This window comes from Diadema antillarum, unplaced genomic scaffold (assembly GCF_040938485.1).
Source record: "Diadema antillarum isolate AM-2024a unplaced genomic scaffold, OU_Dant_1.0 seq00000028_RagTag, whole genome shotgun sequence".
NCBI lineage: Eukaryota > Metazoa > Echinodermata > Echinoidea > Diadematoida > Diadematidae > Diadema > Diadema antillarum.
The window spans coordinates 1051863-1063646 of record NW_027271144.1 but is presented as its reverse complement, the minus strand read 5'-3'; the positions used below and the strand labels follow the sequence as shown (position 1 = coordinate 1063646).

Sequence of the window (11784 nt, the reverse complement as noted above, 5' to 3'; positions counted from 1 at the left end):
AACACCAGTTTTGCATACTTAATATTGCAAAAGAGAAAAAAATGTAGCTTATGTTAAACTGTATTTTACTTGAACGAAAAAAAGTGCATTGCTCTGATCATGGGTACCCTTCATCCTGCAATATTTTTAACATCCGTAGAATTTTGCTGACCGCACCAAGGCGCTATTTTCTGATAAAGATTTAACAAAATAAAGCTAAGGAAGCTGTAAGACTAGTTTCGTATTATTTAGAAAAAATATTTTTGTATTTACAGCCATTTTCAGATTTAAAAATGCAGTTTTTTGGCTTTTTAAACGTAACATTAAAAACAGCACAATTTCATGCCAATCATTAAAAGGAAGGATTGTGCTTTTGTTGGGCATTTGATGAATGAAATGTATGAAGTAGTATAGTACAAAAAAAAATCATATTGAGAGCATGCCATGTGCTCTTCAAATAAGTCACACAATTGCAGTTGATATTGCAATAGCTGTTTTGTAATATAGCATTCAAAAGAGATCAGAGTAACAGTCCAACAATTAAAATGGTTTTTATTCCCCATTACTCTGATATTAAAAATATACTATCACTTGCAACATCACTTGAATTTTCAGTGTCCACAGTTATGAACATAATACAGCCCTATTCTGAAGTAATGGAAAATAATTTTCTAAACTTTTGTATCACCAGGGATTGCTTTCATAAAAATATAAGAAAATAAAATTATTACTTTACATAAGCATTTTACATCTTTTTGAAAATTTTTCATCAATTACCAAGGCAGACATGGTTATGAACAAAAGAGTTATGAACGTAAGATTCAGTTTTTATTTAATATCAATGTTATGTAGCTATTTCTTAACAATTCTGAGCTATTCTGTCTTTTTCAGCATAAAAACACAAACAACTAATGATTTTATGTGTTGTATACTACATATTGTTGTACTTCCTTTCATCTCTTCCTTATGTTCATAACTTGGACACTGTATCTTATGCGTCCAACAGTTATGAACAAAATGACAACTTCATAAAATTAAAACATTAATTTTATCTTAAAATTAATCTTGTAAAATTAATTTGATTTTAAGTCATTATTTCTTTAGTCTTAACTAGTTCCTTGTAAGTTTTGATGCATAAGAGTAATCTGTTTCTTTAAAATAACCATCAGTAGTGTCCTACAGTTATGAACATAATCTTTTTTGACAACAGCAAATGCTTACAGTGAAAAAGAATAAGAATGATTACAACTTTAATTATGTTATATGTTGGTCCACTCCATTGCCTTTGTTTATTGAAATGTTATTAATGGGGATATGATATCAATTCAGGGATGTTTGCTCAATTTCTTCAGCACAGGTCACAAAATCTTATGTTCATAACTATTGTCCATAATGGATTCAATCACTATGCTTTGGTGAAGATGCAAATCCCTGAATTTCTGGTATATGATGATAGTCATAGCAAATTATCAACTAATATATCACTGAAGTTTTTCTGAAACTGCTTCCATAAATGAATTAAAAAAAAGGAAATGGACATGGAGTTATGAACAAAAGACACTTGATGTTTTGATGTTTGATTACATGTGCACTGCCCATGGAACAGCTCTTAAAATTGGTGTGTGAGTAATACAGGGTGTAAGGAAGATTGTAAGGAGAGAATCAGTTTCATTCCACGAACTTCATTTTTGGCCCCATATGTTACACTTTGAGTACCCATGATTGGAGCCATGCACAAAAGCAAATATCAATCTCACATTGTAAAAAATCCTATTAAAACCACTGGAAACTAGAAATTGCATTGCATGAATATCTTTAGGATGGGGTTGCTGTCTTGCCACTTGATTTTTGGCATTTTTTTGTTTTTTGTCACTTGATGACAGACATTATTATGGTACATCGAACGACAGTCAAGGGCATAACCTTGCTCATAACCAATATTCTGCAGATAATGCACCGATTCACAAACAAAAACGAAACAAACTAAGATAGTACACAGTAATATATTATTCTAAAAAAACAAAAACAACGCATAAGGCAGGGCTCGACACTAACGGTGGCCTGGTGGCCCGGGGCCACCAAAAATGAAAGTCGGGCCACCAAATTTCAAAAAAAGGGCAAATTTGGTGGCCCGCCTCGGGCCACCAAAAGTTTGGGAAAAGTATGTCAATAAATTTAAAACTTTTTGCGCGGGAAATTAGCAGTTAAATTTGTTTAAAGGATGGATGAAAAGGACTAAATGAGTGCCTGAGAGTGAGTGTTGCTAGTTTGTTGAAGTTTATTTATGAGTAGATATGTCCAACTTCTAATTCTTACTATCATAAAACTTAAATATTTGACTCATTAAAAAAAAGGACTTTTAACGTTTTTTATTGGGTTTTTTTCGGGACACCAAATTTTTCTCTTGGGCCACCAAAAATTTGAAATTTAGGATTTTGTTGGCCCCATCGGGCCACCAAACAAAAAAGTTAGTGTCGAGCCATGTACAGTGCACTCCCGTTATAACGAAATGCGCGGGACCGGCAGTTTTCTTTCGTTATAACCGAACAATTACAATATATAACAAACACAAGGAACCACGTATATATATCATATTATGTTTGCTGAATACTTGTCATACACTGGAAAGCTATGTGAAATGTGATGGGATAACTGTATTACAAAAAAAAAACGCAAGTTCCCCTCAGAAACTGTGCGTGACACAAGGAGCGAACACACAGTGGTGTGAAGCGTTCACCCATGCAGAGACGCCATAAATGCTTGTTCCGCTACGTATTTTCGAAAGCAATTCGCATTTCGTTATAACGAAGCACATTTCTTTTGTTTTTCTTTGTCTGTGGCGCTCGGAAAAGACTTCGTTATAACGGAAATTTTGCTATAACCGTGTTCGTTATAAGCGAATTTTGTACCATAGACATTAATGGTGATAATTTTGGGACCAGAAGATTTACTTCGTTATAACGAAATTTCGTTATAACCGTGTTCGTTGTAACGGGAGTGCACTGTATAAGGATTCAGCAAGGGGCAAACTGCAAACTGCACATATCAAATAATATGTAGAAATCAAATTGAGATAACAGGTAGTTTTTATTTCAAAATACATAGCAATGCTTTCTCAAGGAGCAACAAAATTGAATACATGTACTATGTACTGAAAATATTTTGATTTGGCTGTTCTACGAGTGTGTCAATCCCTACTTTTTCTCATTGGCTGAACTTGGGATTAAAATGCTTATTACATTAAATATAATTATATCTATGTCTGTTACGTTAGATATTGCACTTTCTTAACATCTCTACCAGAATTGTTTAGGTGAAAAGGTGGCAAGACTAGAAATAGACTACACTCAGGACAGTAAATGCCCCATGCACAATGAGTTGTGTAATCATAAGAAATTATGATGCGCATCACAGCACTGGATTCAGATGGACACATCACGTGGAAGAAATTTCTTGCAAGATGGGCTTTCACACATGCATGGCGTCCATGATAATCCTCCTTCATTTGCAGCCATCTCCCGACTGCTCTGTGGATTCTCAGAGCGACCACAGTAATGGTAGGTCAGCTCGTGGCCTGGACTGATTTCCCTCAGGGCAAACATAGCCACGTGGGGTATCTCGTTGTGTATGCGGACAGCTACCAAATAGAGGTTTGGTTCACAGGAATGGTTGATGAAGCGTGCGATGTTCCCCTTGTACCTTGCATCTATGCATGTCCTGCTGGCCTGGCCACCTCCAAACGTTTCATTTAACACAAAGACAAAGTTCATGTCACCAGCTTGCATGGCGCCCACTCGTTCTCTCGCCTCTTCAGTCGTCAACACCTCTCCTGCATACTCGCACACAAACGAGTCTTTTGGTATCATTTCCAAGGTCCGCAGTCCCAAGCCCTTGCTCTTTGTCCGAAAAACCTCCATCTTGTGCCGGATCCCATTCTGCACCAGCCTATTTTCACATCGCTCCCCACACAAGCAAGAGGCATTGCACTCAAAGATGGGCATTGAAATTCTGTACATCTCGCAGTCACCATTCTTTACATCCCATTTAATAGACCTCTCCTCTCCATCATTTTGCAAGAGCTGACCTGATGAGGTGTAGTTTGGACCAAATCTATTGATGCACTCACACGATGAATGCTCACATGTTGGAAGACTACAGGAGCAGCCAGAATACTGTATTTCTCGAGGATCCATCCCACACGTACGAGAACCTGGTACATTGTCTGGGGTATACTATGGTGAGTGAGAGATAAAGAGAGAGATATTGATCGGATTGATTTACATATATATATATATATATATATATATACACACTTGGTGATTCTAATCATTAAATTCTAATCATTTAATCATTGCCTGATGATTGCCCCTAAATGAAGGTGGCATGAAACTCCGAGTAGCAATAAAATACGGATGAACCTGCTGTCAACCGAGTGAACTTGTTCCAATACTTCTATATATATATATATATATATATATATATATATATATAAGGAAAACAATGGTAATTTCTGGTGTTTTGTGCTCATCATAGAATGAACTTATAATGCTATGTTCAACAAAATTTCTTTAAATGAAGGTCAACTGGTCCCAATCCTGCATTTCTTATACAAACATGGACACGTGCAATGATCAGTAAAGAAGCCAGGTCCTATCTAAGTGCATTTATCTGAAGCCAGTAGTATAGCAGACAGCACACTATTAAAATCAACAGTGCTCACAACATATTCCATGCATCTCAGTTACACAGATTTTAAGCTGTATCAGATAAATTTCTTTCCATAATATTTTTTTAAACCCTAACCATTCATGTTTTCATTGCAGTTCATTGTGGTCTGCAAAATTTCTGTTAGTTGGCCAAATAAATTCTTTCCAGGACTCAAATGCATTTTTTCCCCCTCTATCTCGAAAAATAAGACTTAGTTTAATGTTTTTGTTTCCAGTACACCTGTTACATGGGTTTGTAACACATTCACTTCAAGTTATCAGATATATTGATTAATAGGCTGATAGTCAGCGAATTAAAGGTAAATTTGAATTCAATCTATTATAATTATCATGATGGTAGGAGTGGACCTCTATGGACTATACAGGGATAGTTTAAAGTGTCAATCGTGGGTGTTAGGGGGCTAAATTATTCTCAATTGTGCACTTAAATACCTCCCTGCACAGTGGACTCCTGCTATAACGAAGTGCTCAGCCTCATTACCGGCAGTTTTCTTTCGTCAATTCGTTATAACCGAGCAAATAAGCAATAAAAATACATAGAGTGGATAATGTGCTGACCCAGATCTATTTTTACTTCGTTGTAACAGGAATTTCATTATAAATTTAACAGTGTTCGTTTTAAAGTGCACTGTATTATCAGTACCTTATTCGCTGTATTATTTTAGGCTTCTAACTTCAGCACAACCATAATGTAATTTACCCACATGAAAATGGGGAAAAAATAAGTAAATTTGTAGGCCTCAAAGTGATATATGATGAAGTTTATATTAAGGTGGCCTTCGCTTAAAGGACAAGTTCACCTTCATAAACATAAGGATTGAGAAAATGCAACAATATTAGTAGAACACATCAGTGAAAGTTTGAGGAAAATTGGACAATCGATGCAAAAGTTATGAATTTTTTAAATTTTTGTGTTGGAACCGCTGGATGAGGAGACTATGACAGCTTGTGAGTCATATGCGTACAACAGTATAAAGAAAATGTAAAAGAAAATTCCAACATATTTTCACTTTTTTCGCATAATAAAAGAGCACTTGACTTGCCTCTTTCTAAAGGCAGGGGGAATAATATTACCCATAACATGTGTCGGTAAGGAGTCAGGGGAATGTGTACTTTTTTCAAAAGATGAATTTTGTGAAATTCTCTTTATATTTTCCTTATATTGTTGTACGCATTTGTGACATCTAAGTTATTCATACACAGCAGTAGTCTTCTCATCCAGCGGGTACTGCACAAAAACTTCAAAAATTCATAACTTTTGAACGGATTGTCTGATTTTCCTCAAACTTTCAATGATGTGTTCTACTAATATTGCTACATTTTCTCAATCCTTATGTTTATGAAGGTGAACTTGTCCTTTAAGGTTTTAAAAGAGGGTTAGAGTTTAGGATTGGGGTTAACTCTTTATGTGCCATGTTCGCACATCCAACTCAGTTGATGGCGTGCCAACTTCGCATCTGCTCAAACGCACAAACCAGCCCAAACCGATTGATGAATCGCCAAATGCCGCAGTACAGTGAGCATTTCTCGCAATACCGTTCCTCTAGCTCACACATAGCTTGCATTTTATGTTGTGATTGACTGAGAGGCGGCATTCCCTACAGGATTTGCGTGTAAATTCTAAGTTTCTCTCACTGTTTTGCGTGCAAAGTCATGCCTTTACAGTTGTCTAGCTCCAAGTCAATTGAAAGAAAACTAGTCATAGATTAGCCATACAATACATCAAAGGCTAGACAGAAAGATCCATTAACGCTGTCCTCCGAGGGGATCCGTGAAGCCAGACGCAGTCTCCCGCGGAACATTCCCCGACGGACAGATAGAGACCGATCTTTCAGTCAAATCAAAGGCCAGCAAGCTTGGCATTTTCTCTACAAATTTTCTCTCACTATTACATCTATGGAAGTGACGTAGATTTGAAAAACAGAATGTTTTCTCGAAGCATGACAACGTGGATGGCTCAGAATTAATGTGGCACACAGGGGGTTTCCATCATTCATATGGCACATAAAAATTTAATAGTTTTAGATAAGGGACTGTGCTGATGAAGTTAGAACTCAAAGAAGTCTAAAATGATTTAGCCCCCTAAAATCCTGGATTGCCAGTTTGGCAGTTTAGAATCATCCCTAAATGTAGTAAAGTTAGCCCCGGAGACCGCGCCGCTATGATGCGCTGCACGTTGGGGCTGGTCGCAGTTACCCTAAGGTTAACCGCAGCAGCGACCCCATACGGACAAATACGTACCGTAAAGGGCTGTTACTGTGTTACAGCGCCCCGCGACGGGGTTACCCTAAGGTATGCTATGCCTGGGTCTAACGTACTTATTCAGTTATTATGTGGCTGTCAAGTATGAAGTAGGCCTAAACTATTTAATTTAAAACGGTTAGACCCTACAATTTACAAATATTTCTTGGACGTAGCGCCGTACTGTGTTTCACTCCAAAAGCCAAAACTTGGAAGTTCATTTACCGTATAGTTGGATTGGAAGTTGCATGGCAATGGAGTAGAACTTTAAATACAAACATAATTACCGGTGTAACAGTTGGTAAGTTTACTTTGTTGAAAAGAAACAGGCATGCAGCAGCCAGACAGTGCCAGTTAGTGGTGATGGCAGTGTGGCCAGTGCAGTGCAGTGCATGCATAATGGTGGATCCCCATAATGGGTTAATGCATCATTCATGTTAACCCCGCGGCGGGGCGCTGTATTGTAATGCCAATGGGTTACACAGTAAACGTAGACTATGGGGTCGCTGCTGCATGCGCATGCTGCGGTTACATTTACAATTGTAAGTATGATGCGCCGCCTACCTGAAAATCCAAATGATCAAGATCGGCTTGTTCCAAGTTGATGGCAACAACAATATTTTCTTTGCCACAGCAAATATCACGTACCCCTCGTTCTATCGTTCTCTTAGAATTTTGAACAAAAGTTGACACAGAACACGACAACGACATCTTTGGATCAGCACACATTTTAGACTAGCAGACAGAATTTCGCAAGCGGATGTTGTCATCACGATCATATTGCAAACTGCATTATGGGACGGTACTTCAGATTGATGGAGCGTCGCGTCCGTTGCCAAGTTGTGATGACTTCACCGAAGAAAAATTTTACTCATGGTATGGCTTTATCTATTAAGTAGTTGTTCTAATTTTATTGTTAAAAGAGTTTGAGAAGGTCAAACATAAAAGTTAGCGTAGCAGCAAATGAAGGGGCAAGAAGATAGTGTAGAATGGACATCATTGCCCAACTGTTTTCTGCCAGGTCAGGCTAGCATACTGTGTGTAGTCCCATGTCTTAGTATTTACGTAGTGTTAGTGATGACTATCCGGTTATTGGCATTTCACATTCACTGGACCTTACCGGTACTCATCGACCGCCTAAGTTGTATTTGCTTGATAAGAGTATTTAACACTGAAATTCATGTAATCCAGCAGTGGCAGCACTATCAAAATGAAATGTTGAGAGTTTTGGTTCGCTTTGCGAGTCGAAGTTTCAGCGCAAACATATCGCCGTCCCTTAGGCTTTGAACTTGAGTAGCCTCTTTTCAGCTCCCCGCGGTGCCGCTCCATGTTTAGATCGACCGCTGTTTTTGCGTTGACAATGCACACAAAACCGAGTTGTATTGAACAACGTGTTCTGGATCTTGATCAATACGCTGCCGGACCGGATGCCATGGTATATCTAGATCTATACTATGAGTGCAGCGGGGAGAGAGGGCTGAACTACATGTAAATAGACGAACTAATGTAATCGTATTGAAGGTGGCTTTTTTTTTTTCTATCTTGCTTCTGAATTGAAGACTTCTGGAGATGAGCTGTTGATTACTGTTGCTGGGAGGTGATTCCAGGCAAGGGGGGTGCTCACAAAAAATAAGTATTGTTGCTCTGTGTTTCAATGAAAACTTTAACTTAAACTTTAAACCCTTTAGGTCTATCGTGGTTTATCACTTGTCTTTCAAGAATATTCTGACTAATCAGAGTTTGATGATCTTTGAACTGTTTAACTTTGATATTTTGTTGTACGAAGCTTTTTAGAAAATGCATTGACATATTGTTTACATTGCGATTCGGTTGAAATATTATTACAGAGCTACCAAGTCTCACGCATTCTGCGTGAGACTCAAGCATTTAGGGTCTGTCTCACGATATCACGCATGGCACCCATTTTTCTCACGCGTCTGGTGAAGTCTGCAATTTGGGCCAAAAATAAGGAGCATAGCTCAAAGGATTAAAGTGATAGTTGCAATTGAAGGTATATTTCCCTTTTGCCTTTCAAAATTAGTAAAAAATAGTCACTTAAGTATGCACCAGATAGCATCATTAAGAGCTAATAATTAAAAAAAGCTCCCTACCAAGGGAGGGGGACACCCTCCTCTTTCGCGTGCGCATGCACGCGAGCGCCGAGACGCCGAGTCATAAAAATTTGAACTTGGCATCTCTGTTATTAAGTATATAAATTCATTCAAAATTTTGTCCTTGATTAATACCATTAATGAACACTGAGTTTTCGTGTTTTCCCTCACATCCTCATCAACGGTCAAAGCCAATGCAATTCATTTTTATGAAATTATGAGCTCTGCGCGCAGTGCAATGCATAAGGCAAAGCGTTCTGTGCGCTAAAACTAAGCGGTCGGTTTCTAAAAGGGTGGTCCATAAGTAGTAGAGCTACCATGCAACCATACAATGTAATTTTACAGTGTATGTGATCCTGCATCATACAGTAAACCAACAAAAAGTCGCCAGAAATGAATTTTTAGTTAAAAGCAGATTTTGAAAGAGTAACAGTTAGACTTCAGCTTTAAAATGATGTATTAATTCAATTCAAATGGACTCTGCTAACCTGGATCTACCCCAAAACTAAGGCCTAAGCTTAAAGACCAAGTTAGTAACCCTGGGACGCTCCTTGACCTTGGACACAGTTATACTGTGGGAGCGCTGGGGCTGGTCGCAGTTAAAGACCAAGTAAATTGAATCATGTGAATTTAGTGTCTGCTAGTTCTAGATGTACTGTAGATGGCTACGCACGAGAATGTCAAGTATGTAGATTATAAAATAGATCTGCAGTGTTGAATCCCATGTCCGCCCTGTTAGTGTTGATCTTCATTCTCCATTGGCATTGACTATTTAGTGCGTGCAATGTTGTTCCTCGCATGGCTTACAAGGTAACTACCTTAGATCTGCTCCGCGCCCTCATACACGTGAATTTCAAAGTCATGCAGCATGTTTGTTATTTACTAAAATATAGATCTAGAATCTACAGATTGTAGGCCCGGCCCCAAAGCGGATTTAGAAATTATGATTGAATACAGTTTCTTACCTGTTTTTGCTTCATTTCTAATCAATTTATTGGTCAGGCCAGTACATTTTCATAGCATGTGGATAGTACTTAGTCCCATACATACTTTTTTGTTCTACAGTGTATCTAAAAGGTGCCCTGCTAACCCGTGATACCCTTGGGCCTTACTGAGAAAAGAGTCTCCGAAGTATACACATTGTACACTGTAGGTTCTATTCAAGCGCTTTATCTGACTGTGAGCTGTGCTTTGTGCATGGCAGGGACAAAAATGGGATGTAAAACTTCATAGCAACAATAATAAAGGAATAATCGAATTGAGCTGAAATTGATTTTGCTCTAGTCTACTCAATCATTCCCTTCATGACTAATACCAACTTTCAAAGCAGTAGAATCAGCCTTGTAAAATTTATTAGAGTTAAGAATCAAGTGTGTACAGGATTCTTAAGAAATGAAAAGGGGACTCTAAGACACACCTAATCACACTTTTCTTTTTAAAAAAAGTTCTAGAAAAACTGCTGAGAACACAATTTCCTGTTTGGTTTATGATCCCAAATTTAAACATTTAGAAAATTTGAAAAATTCAAGATTGACTTGGTTGACCCATTTCACCTATTTTAAGTCCCTACAGTCTACACATAATCAATATGTCTGACTTCATGTTGATTTTGTGATGCATGGTCACATGTGATGCACTGCCTAGCCAGCCACCTCATCATCATCATTCTCCATCTTCTTCTCCTCCTCCTTCATTTTCTCTGTCTTCTTCATCGGAATAGATGAAGACTAAGTTAGGTCGACAGGATGTTGTCGGTTGGAATATATCATCCGTGATTTAATGGAGCTCGGAGCTTGATTTTGAGTCAAATCTACCTGAATACCTTTCTCTTGAACTTCCAGGTTGACAGAAAGGCATGTACTCAATTGCAGTTGTTGGTGCCACTACTTTCCAGTATGTGTGTATATGATTTAGGCTCTTGCAGTAGTTTATGGGAAATTTGAGACTTATTTGATTCAAAGTATGGAGGGGGGAAAAAAAAATCATGTCTGGAGGGATGCATGAAATTTATTCCGTAACACATCTGTAATATCTTTCTCTCTCTCTCTCTCTCTCTCTCTCTCTAATAGATTATCAGGAAAAAGCTAAAATTTTTCAAAACAACAAAGAAACAAACAAACCCAATAAGCTCCATTCACAAGAGAGACTCTATTAAATGGGTGAGGAGTATTTTTATGCAGGCAGAGTCATGTGATCATTGTGACTGATATTTAGTATCCCACTTAACAGTATTACTTTTTAGCTCACCTGAGCCAAAGGCTCAAGTGAGCTATTGCGATCGCCCTTCGTCCGGCGTCCGTCGTGCGTCCTCCGTCGTCCGTCGTCCGTCGTGCGTCGTGCGTAAACTTTTTACATTTTCATCTTCTTCTTGAAAACCCCATGACCGATTTTCATCAAACTTGGCAGGTAGCATCCCTAGGGGGTTAGGAACTCAATTTGTTAAAATGGGCACCATTCCCCACCCAGGGGGCCCCCAGGGGGGCCCAAACCCCCCAAAATTAAGGAATCTGTAAAAAGCTTCTTCTCTAGAACCAGAAGTGATAGAGCTAAGTTAATACTATGAGTTAGTACATTGATGACTGTAGTTTCAAGTTTGTTCATGGCAGAATCAGGGGTGCCCCCCTTGGGACCCAGGGGAGGGGGGTGGGGAAGGGTTCTAATGGGGCCTAAATTGTACATTTTCATCTTCTTCTTGAGAACTCCATGACCCATTTTCACCAAACTTG

At 38.4% G+C, this 11784-nt stretch overlaps 1 protein-coding gene across 1 annotated transcript; it reads right to left on the bottom strand.

The window, feature by feature from the left end:
• Positions 1–3162: 3162 nt before the first annotated feature.
• On the bottom strand, positions 3163–4172 carry LOC139725233 (histone-lysine N-methyltransferase SETMAR-like). The gene has a single exon (XM_071636323.1). The coding sequence runs from the start codon at positions 4170–4172 to the stop codon at positions 3402–3404; it is 771 nt and encodes a 256-aa protein (XP_071492424.1). The 3' UTR covers positions 3163–3401.
• Between the last annotated feature and the right edge of the window lie 7612 nt (positions 4173–11784).

What these genes read in the sequence shown, in the direction of transcription:
- LOC139725233 (XM_071636323.1), bottom strand. Translation starts at nt 4,172, where the DNA reads ATGGATCCTCGAGAAATACAGTATTCTGGCTGCTCCTGTAGTCTTCCA.